The 16492-nt window shown below is 40.8% G+C and overlaps 1 protein-coding gene across 1 annotated transcript; it reads left to right on the top strand.

Moving 5' to 3' along the window:
- Positions 1-1851: 1851 nt before the first annotated feature.
- On the top strand, positions 1852-15774 carry LOC109965698 (membrane protein FAM159B). The gene is made up of 3 exons (XM_020609931.1): positions 1852-2160; positions 7066-7202; positions 11772-15774. The coding sequence occupies exons 1-3, from the start codon at positions 1928-1930 to the stop codon at positions 11957-11959; spliced, it is 558 nt and encodes a 185-aa protein (XP_020465587.1). The 5' UTR covers positions 1852-1927; the 3' UTR covers positions 11960-15774.
- Positions 15775-16492: the final 718 nt, after the last annotated feature.

Below are 16492 nucleotides of genomic sequence, written 5' to 3'. Positions count from 1 at the left end.
TTACTCTAGAGGTTTAATATTTAACTTCCTGTAAACAGGGAGACTCATAAGAAGCATTGTAGGTGCAATGCCAAGCCTCGTACAGGTCACCAAAATAAATGTTGGCATCTCGATCAGTCTCATAAATGATTAACCACAACTGGAGTCATATGTGTACAAATATAACTATAAATATCCAAACATTTTAAACTCCATCTCTCAACTGACTCTGTTTCTATGTTTATTTTTACTGTTTTGTGAGGGGCTGACACTGATTGATGACAATCTCCTCAACCGTGGACAAGGAAGTGACAAAAACACATGAACTGTGATCTGAATGTTCTGACAGCGATCATCAGACTTAGGTCACTTCAGCAGGTAAAGTGAACATAGCACCTAATGTGAATCAAGCTCCAAAGGCACTGGATCCCACACTTCCCACAATGCATCTTGATCGCATCTTTTGTTAGTATTAGAAATTCAGCTGTTTGAAAATTAGCAAATGTTATTATTGCAAAATTACATTCATTTTCATAAAAAAGCTATTTTGAATGAATAGAAAAGTTTCTCTCTGGAAAAATGTTTTCATTAATGATGATCTTTCCTCACTTTAATAAGTTCAGTCTGTTCAATATGGAAGACAGAGTGCAAAATCAACACTGTTCCTCTATTGCTGTTTGCATAATCTGACCTTTGTCAGTGCCAGCATACTGCTTCAGGCTGAGGATGATGGGAAATGCAGCTCAGTTATGTGAGATTTGAGACAAGGTCGTGATATTATATTTTAATGCAAATATTTGATGCTTTGCTTGCACTTCAGCTTTATAAAAGCTACAACTGTGTACAGTTGTAGCTTTTATAATTTCATTGTTTTGGTACAATGACAATAAAGAGCAGTCTGTTCTATTCTAATAAGTAGTTTTGACCTTTAACATTAACCTTCTATCCCTCATGAATATTAAATTATTATAATGCCTGGTTCAGACTACATGATTTCTTTGCCTGATACAGTGGTCACTATGTCAGATCACATGATTATAGTCATAACGTCTTGGATCAGGGATATGACAGACTACACACTGGTACCCCACAGATCCCAGCCTGAAGTCGTTCACCTGCCAGGGCCTGGGAGAATGTAAACGCAGAATAGTGTCTGTGGTGTGTGTGATGCTGCTGCTTGTATTTGGAAAAGCATTATAAAAGGGGCTTAGGGAGGTGGGAAACGACTTTGAACCTGTCTGTGGGTTGTACAGCACACATAAAGCTAAATTCCCTAAATCAATGCAGACTTGCAGTGAAAAGATACAGACAAAGCAGTTGTGTGCTCATGCCAACATTAATAAGAACGTGTGGTACCTGCAAGCTTTCTGGACTTTTATCGTCATGGAAACAGCCATTAACATCTGTTACAAATATAAATTATAACTTTTAATTGTTGTTGTTGCTGTTTTGCTTTGCATTCTGAAAAATGATCCAATCTGTGACCCACAATCAGGACAAGGCTGATAGCATGTAGCTGCACCTTTACAACAGGTTTCTAACATCCTGGTCCAGTGGTCCTAAGTATCTCACCCTTTTCTGCAATAGCTACAATATGTGCTGCTTCCTGAAGAGTTCTCACCTCAAAATACAACATAATACAAGCGTTTCATTTGATTAATTAGCTATTATTTATTAGGTAATTAATTATTAATTACTTTAAAAGTGTATCTGCTTAATGGTTTAGGTATCAGGAGTGTTGATTATAGACTATAATCAATTTATAATTTGTAGGTTATTAGAATGTATATATTTATATGTTCATAGACAGAGCAAGGGCGAAAGAGAGAGAGAGAGAGAGAGAGGTGGGAGCGTGTGCCTTACTGTCAGTTCTGCGCCTCCTGGATCAGATTGTTGGCGCTGATGTGAACTTGCACAAGTGAGGCAAACGGAATGAGACCGCGTGTTAATGTGCGCCACACCGCATCCGGCTGTCCATGCGCGTACAGCTGCGTCTGATATGAGCTCGGACTGCCAAAGTTACTACAGCATAGAGAACGTGTTCGTGGAGGGCTTCACGTGTCCGAAAGCGGACAGTGACACCACGGCGCTTTTCTGCTGCGGGTTCAGCGACTTGAAGTACTGCTGCGATGACCCCAACAGCTTTTTCCCCTACAAATATGGGTACATGTGGTGGTTAAGGTAAGGATGAATGAAATGAGTTAAACTGCAGATGTTTCCCTACGAGGATACGCGCCAGATGTGAGGAGGATAAATGTACCCGCATCAGGCGCTGGTGTAAATGCATCATAGAAGATAAACTCCCCTGAGCGCGATGTGCATCAGAAGGCGTGACAGTTGAGACTTTATTATCATTGTGAGCGTGTTGTATATGATAAATATTTTCATTAAAGTATTGTTTATTTGTAGGTGGCCGTTATTAACATACAGTACAAAATAATGTATAATTGTATTTCTTTTTGATTGGTCAATAGCCAATTCACTTATAAGGGTATCTATCATTTGAGCTGATCTGTTTGAGCTTTCAGAACAGTTTGTCTTGTTGGTGGTTCTTCAGAAAAGATGGAGTTTGGGGTTGTGAAGTGCCTTCCTCAAGGGCACCGGTGGTAAATGTTGCTATAGACACTTTCACTGCTACTCTGTGCCTACCCCGTACATCCATGTACCTGTTGCAACCAAAGGTAAGCTTCCCCGTTTGAGATGCTGTGCTGTTTCTACATTTGGCATTGGTTGAAATGACACAAAATCAAAGCTGTTTGAGCTGCAGCTGATCAAAAAAAAATATAGTTATAGTTATACCTATAGCTATTGATTTTTTGATTTGATTTGATTTATTCATTCAAGCATGTAAAACAGTTGATATGTCAACAAATGTAATTTCACACATATCCAACAAATGCTAATCCAATATCAATTTACTTATACCTAGTACATGGTTGAACGGAGTAGGAAGAAGTCAGACTTACAGTATATACCTCACCTACTTTGTCTGGTATCCCAGATCTGTTGAGCTGTGTTGAGATATCTGTCCCCACCAGGTAACTGGCTATTCTGCATCATTTCATGTCATCGTGTGTAATAAGAACGCCACTGAAACACAGCAGTGATTTTATTGGAGTACTTACTGCTTTCAAGATACAGAGTAGGTATGATTAGACATGAACGCACCACTCACTCACTCTGCTGCTCCAGATTTTTTTAGCACATTAACACGTAATTTAGAGATCTTGCACATATCGGCCTTTGAGGGTGAGCAGTAACACTGGTTACATACTGTAACCTCTGATTTTATGAGTGACTTTCTCTGGTGTCCTTTTGCCCTGCACTGGACTAACTCCCTCACCTATCTGACCTGATCTCTGCTCCCAGTAAGCAAGTATTTTTCCTTCAGCTGTCGGATGTGGAGCCAGCGGGGCCAATAGCTTAGAGGGCTGCACCTATAATCGTAGAATTTGGGGTAACCAATGTTCTGTTCCATATAGGCTTTGTCCTGTAAGAGGGGTCTCTTTTGGGATAAGGGCAATGATGGATCTCTCTCTCTTGCAACAGGCCCTGTCTGTAGAGTGGGTCATTACCACACACCTTCCACAGAGTCTGACTACTGCTGTGAAAGAGCAATGACAATAATTATGCACTGTAAAAGCCCCCTCTGGCTGCTCTGCTCAACCAGAGCAGACAGGTCGGGGACAGAAAACGGCAAGGAAGGGCATACGGCGAGAGGGTGCACACAGCAGAACACACATCAGCAACCTTATGTTGTGAGAGCAGACGGAGATGAGCATTACGCACTGTAACCGTCCAAATGCTGTAGCAAATAAGGCAACAGAGGCTGCAACATGTGTCTGTCTGCAACACAAGGAGCACTTTGTTTATGGCAGTGTGTGTCTGAGTAATGCCCTCCAGGTGACGGTGGTCCACTGGTCATTGAGCTCAGCACAGAGTAAAGGAAGACTCAGACACGTCACGAAGATAAAAACAAATAAAATGATATGTGAAGCCCACTAGGGCTGCAACTAATGACTAATGACAGATTGATTAATCTGTTGATTAGTTCTATGCTTAATCGATTAAACGGTATGTATAAAAACATGCAGAAATCTCTTTTCCACATTACAAGAACAGGTGCATTCATCTAAACAATGCTTGTGCAATGTTTCTATGTAGTGTATTATTGAACAAAACACGACTTGTATTGTAATATATGTAACAGCATAACCACATTACTTAAAATCAGGAACCTCATAATTTTTGTTTCATAATCACATTAAGTAAAATCAGTGACTTACTACGGCCACTGTGGTGCCACTTTTCAGCTCCTTTTGTTTTCTCACCATCGTTCAAAAGTCACACTGATATTAGTTCTGGTTTTACTTCTTGCAGCATCCAGCTTCTTTATAGTTGTAACTTTCTTGAATGTGGCCTCCATTTGCAACCAAACGCTGCTGCGGGTACCTTCTCTGTTATAGCTTGCTAGCTTTAGCTATATAAACAGAACAGCCTTGTGGGAGACTCTTGGTGTGTGCAATTAGTGCATGGGCAGAGTGCGCACAAGTAGGAAGTTAGGTTGACAGGCAGGGAGGCCATTCAGTGGTTTTGCTTGGGGCGAGTAAAATTAATGGTTAGGCATTTTTCAGCCCTGCTGCTGCCACAGATGACAGATCTTTTTTCCTTATGCTGTCAGTGGCAGTGAACACATTAAATGCACTGACAGCAGTGATGAGAAAATAAAAAAAATGCTTCTGAAATGAACTGCCAACCCTACCTTTAACATTATCTCCAAGTTCGCTTCTTCTGTAACATTAAATTCTACTTGTCTTTTCTTTAGGTGCTAATGCATTAGCCTCATGCTTCCCTGCCACTACAGATACGTTTTGCAAATTTGGTACCAAACAATCTTCTTTGTGATTGTAAAATAAAGTGTTCTCAAAGTTTAGACAACTTGGCCATCCACCTTTCTCAGCTGTAAACAGATGTTTTGATATGTCTCACTGACATACTCACCTAGTCTTCTTCTTCTTTTCATTGGTGGCTGGCAAACCAACTTGCAGGTGTGTTACCGTCACCTATCGAACTGTAGAGTGGAACAGTAGCACCCACTCAGTCGCTGACCCAGCTGTGTCTACTCTTGGCCATCTTACACAGCTATGTGACTGGCCCCAAGTAATCAACATTTAAATTTGTTGTCAACTATTTTTATTATTGATTTCATTGATTAGCTGTTGCAGCCCTAAAGCCCACAGTGCCGCTGCACAGACAGCCTCCACAGCCATTCCACTGAAAAGAGCTGTGGAGGAGAACATGGCTCTCATCAACTCAGCACAGATGTCATGTGGGGGATCCTTCACAGATGACAACACAAGCTTGTGTGATGGCCTCACACAGCCAGTGAGATAAACTGCTGCCTGGTCAGAGGCTTCCTTTGTAAATGCTCTCTATAATGCACAGATAGGTGTTGTGTCCACCTAATGGCTGCTGTGCATGTCACGTAATGGGACATTCACCAGGCAGAGCAAATGAAGCTCCCCCTCCATCTCAGTTTTGTGGGGAGGAGGAAAGAACCCATCTGATCAAAAGTACAAATTCATGACAAATGGGTGTAAAATTCAGAAGGTAATAAATATCCTTTACTCAGTATCAATTTACTTTCCATCTGAATATGATGGACTTCGTTTACTTCCACTCTACCAGCTATTATTCTGAGATTAACAGTAAAAATATCACCATACTGTAATATTTTTCCTGCCATGAAACATTTCCCAAAACACCGTACTGCTTCTACAGAAAGACATTGTTGAGAATACAGTATTGATATCATAAAAATAGCATTGTTCTCAGTGTATATATCAATAATAAAAACTGACTTTTCACAGTGACACATCACAAGTTAGCTGTAGTTTTGGTCTGTTGAGATATGAATCTAAATATTCACCTTTTGTCCTTGCAAATGAGGGTAGACGAGCATAATGCCTGTTGTCTGACACCTGCTGAATGAGCTCCCATTGCCAAATGCACCATCTCTGAGCAACTAAACTAAACTACTGAACTAAAATAGTCACATCCAGACAAAGAAGAGTGAGATCGTGACTCAAAGCCATCTGCCCAACTAACACTTACAGAGAAAAAATATGGAAAGATTTAAAAAAGGGAATAAACCAGAAACATGCTATTACCGTATAGCGCATATTGTTAGCTGAAGCAGAGAACAAAGTTTAGCATCAACTGTTTCATTCATGATAAATTGATGCTGACAGTGTTTGCTGCTGCAGCCCCCTCCACCAGCCTTCTCCTTGTGTGCTTTACTTCTGCTGTTGTTCATTTAGCCAATATTAATGTTCATTTTTAATAAGGGGGATATTATTTCTACCAGCTGTTTCTGCTCAGATTCAAGGGAGACCACTGTCGAAGAGCGGAGCGCTTTCTGCCACATTTAACGGGGTAATTATTTGCTCTATCAGTTTCCCATGCTGATTCAGAAACAATATTTTATGATTTCTCTAGCATCTCTAACAGGCTGGATTATTGCAATACTCTTGTCTTGTTTATCTAAGAAATGCTAGTCATCAGTTACAACTTCTACATAGCAGCGTGTGTTCTGACAAAGACTAGATGGAGCTCACATTACCTGTCGCCTTTGTGGAACAGAATTCTTGTTAAAAGTCCTTCACTGGTTTGAAAATCACTGAATGACTTTGCCTCATCATAACTGTCTGACAATGGTTAAGAAAACACATGCCTTGGGATTTCTTAGATCCTTTTACAACACACTGCTGACCCTGAGAACAGACCAGTAAAACCACATAAAGACTCTCTCAGACTACATTGCCCTCCTTTTTACATGAAATCACTCCCGTATAATACTAAAATTACTCAGTCATTCACTACTGAGATAGTTCTTACAAAATTATATTACAAATGAAAGTGCGCTCATATGCTGTACAAATGAAAGCCATCCAATAGTATGTGTGTGAGCATATTCACTACTGTGTGAGAGGAATTTCAGTAGTATCTAGTATTTCAGTAGCATGTGACAATGTTTCATACACTTCGTCTAACGGCCACACGGTGTGTTTGTTTTCTGCCTTATAGTCTCGGAGCTCTCGTGGGTCTCTCTGTAGCAGCAGTGGTTCTTCTGGCCTTCATCATCACTCTGTGTGTCCTCTGCTATCTGTTTATTGCCACCAAACCCAGAAGCCTGGACAACGGGCTGCCGCTCCGAGCACCAGGTACTGATTACAGCACCATCTCAGCAGGACACATTCTGCTTACACGTCTAAAAAATGCACAAATTATTGTTGTAATCCTCTGATATACCATATATTGTATTAATGGGTGACCAAAGGGTTTGAAAGGAACTATGGGACTGAGCTTATTTTCATGGAATTGACATGTAAAGGATCTATAATGCCAAAGCAAACAACTTAAAAGAAACTCAACACAGGAAATTTCATTTGTCTCTAGCAGCACAAATACTCACGTAAGCTCAAAACATGTATAGTGCTTCAAAACTTGTCTATTCTGCACTCTGTTTGCTCGCCAATGCTTACTTGGAGAATGATTTTTATTCAGGTTGGTATAGTATATGAAGTAATTTTTTTTTACATCACTGAACTTCCACCTTAGAGAAAAGAAATGTTTACCTACACCAGCTGGTTACAAATTATAAGCAGAGCTTTGCTATCCCAGTGCAATGCAGAAAATATATTTACTTTGTACTTTAATTTAATTTCATGTAAATTTGGGCTGTAATTGGCATCCAGAGCAGGGCCATTAATTTTTTTTCATTCATTCCAAAAAACACAAAAATTAAACAAGATTCTATTCTCATATCTCTACCCTAAATGTGAAGTTTGAGCCAAGAAGTAATTAGTTTAGCAGCTGGTCTGGCTCTGTCTGAATTTCAAAACTACACTTCAGAAGCTCACTAATATTGAGGTGTTTTGTAATGTATGTTATGTGTTTGGCATGTAAGCATTACAGAGTGATAACTTGTGTTACTGACATTAAATCATACTTGGCATCTTTAATAGCCTTTAAACCAGGGGTGTCAAACTCATTTTAGTTCAGGGGCCACATACAGCCTAATAGATGTCAAGTGGGCCGGACCAGCACAATCATAGCATAATTACCTATAAATAACAATAATTCCATGTTTTCCCTTTGTTTTCATGCAAAGAAGTATAAGTACATTAGGAAAATCTTCATATTTAATTAAATATCCTTTTACAAAACATATCAGCAACAACCTTGGATTTATTACGACAAACATAAGATCAACGTGCAATCTGCTTCTGATTATCATTTACATGTGTGCATTACAACTGGCCACAGTGTTTGTACAAATACAAAAACCAGCCACAGATATTTAGAACTGAAAAACATAGTATTGCATTTTAAAATGTATGGCATTGCATGAACAATAGGATTCCACCAAACCAAACTCTTTTGTAATGAGGCTGTTGGCTTACATTAAATTGCATGTTTTTAACAATTTCTATATTCATTTTCACAGAACTGTATTCTTTTAGTGCAATCAGTGTCTGAAGCAGCATTTTGAAGCAGTTAGTCATGTCTAGACTACTTTGTTTTGGCATCTATTGGTCTGCACAAGTGCATCAACATCAGGCCTCATGTCCTGAGTAGCAGCCAATCTCAGAAGGTCATTTAGCCTTGTGTGTTAGCCTTGACCGCAATTTTGTTTTATTGATGTTCATTACTGAGAAAACTTGATCACAAAGGTAGGTTGTCCCAAACATGCACAACATTTTTGCAGCCAGGACTGTTAATATGAGGTATCCTGGGAAGAGATACTGATAAAACGTGACTGTCGCTGAGAAGGCGGTCAAACTTACGATGATTCAGGCCTCTGACTGGGATGAAAGTAACAGTTCAGATAACCACCTCTGTAACGTGATCTATTTTTACCGACTTGCAGCACAATGCCTCCTGGTGCAAAATACTGTGAAATGTCCAGAAACTAGCGCCTCCATTAGTGACTTGTACTTACTCTCTGAATTTTGTCACAACAACTGCCTTTCTTCCCATCATTGATGGCGCACCGTCTGTAGCCAGGCTGACGGCGCAGGACCAATCCACTCCGACTCTGTCCAGCCCTCCAACCACAGAGCAAAACATGTCCTCAGCTGTTGTTGTGTCCATCACAGGCACCAATTCAAAGAACTCCTCGGTGACGGTCAAAGTCTCATTAACTCCATGAATAAATATGGCCAGCTGAGCAATGTGTGTAATGTCAGTGCTCTCATCAACTGCAATAGAAAATGTAAGAAATGACTTGACTTTGTGTTTCAACTGGCTGACCAAATCTGCCGACAGTTCTGAAATCCTCTCTGCCATCCTCGTCAGACAAATGTTGGCAAAAGCTTATCGACACACGAGTTCTGCAGCCTTCATCGTGCATGTTTTGACGAACTCAACGTGGGAAAACGGCTTTAATGCTGTTGCAATTTCATTAGCAATTATGTAGCTGGCTTTTACTGCTGCTTCACAGGCCTCTCGGCTCCGGGTGAAAGGGGACTGCTGTTTCCTCAGACCCACCAGCAATTCATTTATCTTGTTTTCTCAGCTGTCGTATTTTTCGCCATGATGAGTCTCATAGTGGCTCCGAATATTATATTCCTTGAGCACCGACAGTTGTTGATGGCACACAGGTTTTCCGTTTATCTCTGTGAATATATGGGAAGTGATCCATTTTTCTTGGAAAATTCTACACTCTACGTCCACTTTTCACCTTTTTGACAAAGACATTTTGGCTAATGAGGGTGTGAGGGCGAGGAGACCAGGTAGACTAGTTGGGCCGCTTCTTCTACTCTGATTAAAACAGTGCGGATAATTTAGGAATAGCATTTTATTAAAAATTTATAGTTCATGTCTTTTATGCGTTTTTTCACTTTCAAAATTCATCCTGCGGGCCGGATTGAACCCCCCCAGCCCTCGGGCCGTACGTATGACACCCCTGCGAGAGATTTTAGAAAAGTATACCCTTTACCTTAAACCTCCCTTTAGGCACAGATGTAAGATTTCTCCAGAGATGTGAAAAGTGTTTAATTGCATCTTTTTTTGTCCATGAGATCAGTTAGACAGGTGACAACTTGAAAGGGAAAACCTGGATAAATGAGTGGTCTCTTCCAGGATGACATTGACCCCATTTGTAGGGGTCACTGAATGGTTTGTTGGGTATGAAAATTATGTGAATCATATGCTATGACCTTTACAATCACCAGAGTTCAACCTAGTTAAACACCTATGGGAGATTTTGGACCAACATGACCCTGAGACATCTTAATTATGTAAAACTTATAAACTGGTGCGATTTCACAGCCGATTATTGTGAGCTGTCCTTCAGTTTATTGAGACTATGGGGTCTATTTTCCTGCCAGCGCAATTTCTGTGTCACTTCAATCACAGTCCTTATGCAAGTTCCCTCAGGTGCATTTCGGCTTTTTTACACATTGGTATGTTTGGTATTTTCCTGCATGAATGAATATGCTTATGTTGAAGTGGGAGGAGAGGAGCAGTTGAGGTCGTGTATGCTAATTAAGCAGCGCAGTGCAATTTTGGTGCTGGTTTTGGCCCAAAATAGCAATAATTGGTCAGACCACCTCTCACGGCAATCACGGGTGCTTTGCAATTTTCCTGACAAGCACGTAGGCTGGTAAGCATGAGATCAGGTACTTGTGTATTTTAATGGCCACATCATCTTACAATGAACTGTCAAATTCACAACTGCTCTGCCAGAATTCACTCTTGAGTAATTTATGGTGAAATTATCTGTAACATGCAATGTGGTATTTATAAAGGATATTTTGAAATAGGACAAATGAGTTCTCAGTACATGGCTGGAGACAGGAATATCATCAGTGTTGGCACACATCAGGACACACGGTCTGTCCTGATGAAGATGTAGTTAGTCAGTTTAGTTTAGGGATCTTTGAGGATGTGCATGTATGTAGTGCATGTAGAAGTTTAGAATCCAAATCCACGTTTAAAAAAATCCACAACACATGTGAGCAGCTCATGAGCCAGCATAAATGACAAACACCCTGCAGACATTTCCTTTAATCCTGTTATGCACAGGTAAAGGCAGTCTGACTTCGCTGTGTGGGAGGAAACAGGAGCCAGACAAGACCACTCAGGGGGGTGTCCCCGGGACCAGGCAGGTAGCCGGAACTGTTCAGAGTGGTATCTCCTGATGCAGGCAGCTAGTAGAGGTTGTTCTGGTGGCCTGTCTCGGCAGCAGACAGAGCTGGGGTGGTACAGGTGGGTGGCCACTCAGGTAGACGGCCTCTAAAGTGGGCAGGAAGCTGAGGTTGATCCAGTGGTTGGCTCCAGCAGTAGACGGAAGGCTGAGGCCAGTCAGGTGGTCTCTTCTCTTCTTCACAGGTGTGAGCATGGGCAGGTAAGTGGTCTGAAAGTCATTCTGGCAGGCTGACACATGGTGAGTGCAGCAACAGATGAAGACGATCTAACAAAGAATCACCAGGTAGACGCTGCTTCTCTCATGGTGGATAATAGAGCCCTGTGTGTTATAAAACAATCTTGGCTAAAGCCTGGTTCTTGTTTCTGTCATGCAGAAACATTGGAAATGAACTAAGCTGGACTAAGCAATGTTTTTTATTAATTATGGACCAAAGTCCAATGGTAACGTGGAGGTTTTAGCTGGTAGTGACAAAGCCATAGAGGATTATCACGATTTCAAAAACATTCTTGCACACTAACTGTGAAAGTGAAAGTATTGTTGAATGAATGAATGTGATTTATTATTTTTTGCCTTCCAGGTTCGACATCGAGCCCTCAGGGACCAGGACTGAGACATACTAATGCCCCTGCTGGCCCACAAGGCCTCAGGAAACACTTCCTGAGGGGCAAGCTGGACTGTGACAACCAGCCCCCAGACCCTGACCGCCTTTTCCAGCGTTGCTTCATGGCTACTGTGACATCTGTTAACGTTGAGGGTCCTGCATAGACTTATGGACTATTGGACCTTTTGGCCAGCTGCTTTTATTTTGATTCTTGTTGCCACTGGCTGCATACTTGTTCACTACTGTAGTGTGTCCTTCCTCTTGAGAAGGCTACAGTTTGGCTGAATTTGGATTTATATGAAATCTGAGCAATCCTGAGAGGAATTCTCTCTATCTAAAAATGTAAATGTATTATTCTTGACAAACTGTAGCAGAGGAATAAGAGGGATGGAACTGTTGTCTCAGTTGCAGCAGATTTGGGATTTGTTAGTTTTAGTTTGGGGAGTCTTGTAAGTTATCTGTGATATATGTTTGTGTAGTGTGTCAAAGTCAGAGCAACACAAAACTTGCAAGCTGCCATCATTTAGTTGCCTGCTGGGTCTGTGCTGGGTATTACAGGCAGTTTGAAGGAATGATTAAATTAAAAGTTATCATAGTTATAGCTTGTGAATGTGGTGGTAAATCTGCAGAAAAATTTTGTTTGCTGACTGCAAATCACAGGTATAGAAAACAGATTGGGTGAAAAAAAATGTTTTAACTGGCTTCAGACAGATCAGACGAGTGAGTTACCTCATTTCTCTACAAATTTCGAAGTTACCGACACAAACTTTGTTTCTTTAAAACAAAAAGAATTCTTCACTTGTTTTCAAAATTAGATTGACTGAGAAATAACTTAGGTAAATATATTTTTATGATGAGTAACCACTGACATCATAGACTGTAGAGTGATTTTGACAAGCACAGTCTTGGTGAACTGTTTACCTTTATCTAAATCTCTGAGGGCACAGAATTTGCTGTGTCAAATTTGTTTGTACTTGTTCTTTGTACTTCTGTTTCAGAAGGGGAATGTCTTCATGCAGCTTGGTCTAAAACTGCCACATTTACAACATCTTTATTAATATGACAGAGTCTGAGTCGGTCCATCAGCTCGGTCCAGATATATAACTGTAAGGAGAGATATAAGATTTTGATTAAATTATGCTCAGGCATTCATGAGCTCCAGAAAAGAATTCTGCTGACTCTGGTGGTTTTCTAACTATAAAGCCATGAGATCCACATTATGGTTTTGAGTGACAATGGCTTGCCATGAGACTTGGTGTACTCCAGTGTGAGCCGTGAGCGGTGCTTGATGAAAAAACAACCTTGTATCCTTATCTAGGTTTGTATGCAATGAAAAAATCGAAACCTAACACATTTTGATAAATGGGAAGGCATTTTTCAGCTTCTGTCCAGGCTTCTGCACATTTGAAGCCAGGATGAGGACTTTAAATTTTGGCAATGAAAATGAAATTTGGCATTAAAAACAAAACCTGAACTGAAAAAGGGAACATCGGCAGTGTCATTGTCTCCTCAGTTTCTGACACTGTTTTACAGTAGAGAGGAGTCTTTACTCTTTAATTTCTCTCATCTGGAAAGCTTGGCATCAGAACATACCCCTTATCTACAGTATTATCTTCACATCAGTTCTTGACCTGACCCAGCCTACAGGGATACAAAACAAAGATCTCAGTAATTATTTTTCCACTTGTTTCCTCTTGCTTAGGCCACCTGAGTGGCACAGACACACACTCATGCCTCTCCAAAACTGTGTGCATTTAGTACACACAGTTGTCACAGCTTGGAAACATTCAGTGATTATTTAAATCATCTGAGAAAACACAGAAATTTAACTGTTAACTGACATTGTGAGCTTTTCTGACCGGGCAGCTGTTCTGAAAGTGCAAACTAGCACATCTCTAAGTATGTTATTTGTTTTGAGATTGAAGAGCTGTTAACAACTGTTTTGCTGGATAAAAAAGCTTTTACCTGTATTAACTGTAGCCTTCAGTTTGCAGAGTTACAACTGGCACTGGGCTCCATACCACCAGCGGCAGTACCAGTCAGCTGCCTGTTCACTGTCTGCGGCATTTTATGTTGCTTATGGCGCTGCCGCTCAGCCCCTTCCCCCAGTTTCCCCAGTGGCCACTTGTGGTATTTCAACAAAAATGCCCTTACAGCCCAAAAAGCACTTTGTCCATAGACCGTGATGATAAAAGAAACGCCTGTAAAACTGTTGACAGGACACCTTCAAACCAGGTCAAGTGTCATTCTTTGTAGTATATATTTTTATCTGTTGAGGTTTTGTTTGTAAAACTTCCCCAGCACTTGTACTGTAACAGTGAGCTTTATTTTCGTGATGTCACCACAGTCTAATGCTCATGAGCCAAGAGAAAGCCGGGGTGGGGGCAGCCCATGGGTATATTAAGAGAGCTGTATGTGATGCTATCGCTGTCCTTTAGCCCAAAAAGCATACTTGTAAAATGTCGACAGATAAGTCATTAACATGTAACATACTGGCTGCTACCTTTACTGTTGTTGTGCTGGCAATTTATGGTTTACATCCGATGAGTCTAAGATGAGAAAGGTGAGTCTGCGGACCCAGTCCATATGTAAGGTTTAGAAATCTGTGCACTCAGTTTATTAATCTGTGCTATACTAAGCCCATGGATTAGTAAACCAAGAAACATGATTGTTTTACTAAACCCACAGATTCTCACCTATTCTTTTTCCTGTCACGTGACTCACTGGGGGCTCCATGCATTTGCTCCATAGACCACAATGACAAAAGAAATGTCTGTAAAACTGCTGACAGGACACCTCCAACTGCAAATGAGGTCAATTATCACTCTTTGTATTACAGTATGAATTTATTTTTAATGTTTGTAAAACCTTCCCACAGCCAACAGAGGTGAGTCTTACTATTGTGATGTCACCACAATGTAAAGTGTATGAGCCAGTGTGTAGTAGGTGACACAGCAAGGAAGCAAAGAAAGCAAGAAAATATTGTTCATCTTGACTGCAGCTTTCTGTCATTGCCATCTGCTCTTGTCTACTATCCAGGTGAGATGCAGCTCATCTCAAGTGAGCCCATTTACACCTGTGGGCCAGTTAACCTGGAGAAAACCCACGCGGGCGCACAGGAGAGCATGCATAGTCCTCCAGCCAGTTTGAACACTGTGTTTTGATAACCACACCTCATACTGTACTGCATGCATACAGTACATCAGTTCTGTGCTTTAAGTGTGAGAGCTGTAGGAAGGACACAATCTGGATGAGCCTCCACTGTCTTCGTTTTTCCAGACAAAGTCAGACAATCTGACTGGCTGAATGTTTTTCTAACAGGCACAAGCAAATGTCTTACTAGACTAGACCTATTAGAATTGCAGAACAAATCTGAAAAGTCAACAATTCAGAGGGCTGGAACTGTGCAGGCTAATTTCCTTTGTTTCCCTTGTACATTTTTGGATAATTTGATTTCTTCAGACCTCTAAACATGTGAAAGTGATGGCAATACTGTAAGTCACAATTAGCAGTAGAACAGTGGTAAGTTATAATTAATGACAATAAATAGATTGTTGTCATTCCGTTTAGTGTCATTAATTTCTAGGAGCAATGCAGATTCCAAGGACCAAACCTTAAGGCTACTGGAGGGGTCATGGGAGTTTGCCCAGCCAGTGAACATGTGTTTTGAGGACTTGGAGGAAGCCTGTGACCTTGTCCCTAAGGGGGTCTTTCAGGGGGTACTGTAGCAGTACAGGTGCTGGAACCATTGTTATGAGCCATTTGGTCCTTAAATATAACCCATCTAAGATTTGTGTCCGTGTTCTGTAATCTGCATGCATCTCAGCTGTCGGTCAGATGCTCATATCTGAGAACTCTTTGCTTTGTTTCAGTTATATTGTACCTGTGGATTCTCATGTGCACTGACTGTTCAGTGCATATGAAAGAATATTCATGTAGTATCAATCTTTGTCAAAGCTTTTTAGTGACGTTTAGCAGCTGAAGTGCCTCTTAATGATATATGTATTTGTATTATGTGTATGTGAAGTTATTAAAGCTATGGCTACATGTGCTTGGGCACTGTCTTACTTTGATGCTTGGTTTTACTTGGATCTTTACATCTTTAAATTTGATCTTATTCTTACCTTAGTTAAAGCTTCAAAGCTGCCGCTGGAGCTGCACAGATTATATATTCTCTGTTATTTTCAACCTGTTAAATCAGCCACCATCCAACAAGCCATCATAAATTTATTCCCTAGGCCAGGGGTGCCCACACTTTTTCGCCTTGCGAGCTACTTTTCAAATTACCAAGTCAAAATGATCGGCCTACACGCGCACGCACACACAATATATGTATGAATGAGTGTCCTAGTTTTTATGAACAGTCTGAAAGTGCCGCTCTACATTTCCCTTCTTCGGAATAGTGATGGTAGATCAATAGATCAAGCAAACGCATTTCGAATATAACATTGCGAAAAAAAGTCCTCCTCCCATTTCACATGGAATGTTTTTGGTACGTTTTCGGTTTCTTACTTGATTCGGCTCCCCCACCCATTTTATACCCTTTAGTAGAAATTAATTTGAAGGCTGACAAGGTAGTTCGCTCACTGGAGTTTTGCAGTAGCTCGTGCTGTTGACTTTGCATGTTTGGTGACTCGTGTGTCAGAAAAGACAAGATCTCAGACTGGCTGCCCTGCATGTCAATCAAGTAGCAAATG

The sequence above is a fragment of the Monopterus albus genome, unplaced genomic scaffold (assembly GCF_001952655.1).
Source record: "Monopterus albus unplaced genomic scaffold, M_albus_1.0 scaffold103.1, whole genome shotgun sequence".
NCBI classification, from domain to species: Eukaryota; Metazoa; Chordata; class Actinopteri; order Synbranchiformes; family Synbranchidae; genus Monopterus; species Monopterus albus.
The sequence above is the reverse complement of the archived record's forward strand: the minus strand, read 5'-3'. Positions and strand labels throughout refer to the sequence as shown.

What these genes read in the sequence shown, in the direction of transcription:
- LOC109965698 (XM_020609931.1), top strand. Translation starts at nt 1,928, where the DNA reads ATGTGCGCCACACCGCATCCGGCTGTCCATGCGCGTACAGCTGCGTCT. An exon ending in GGGTACATGTGGTGGTTAAG is followed by an intron (nt 2,161 to 7,065) that starts GTAAGGATGAAT and finishes TCTGCCTTATAG; the next exon opens with TCTCGGAGCTCTCGTGGGTC. An exon ending in GCTGCCGCTCCGAGCACCAG is followed by an intron (nt 7,203 to 11,771) that starts GTACTGATTACA and finishes TTTGCCTTCCAG; the next exon opens with GTTCGACATCGAGCCCTCAG.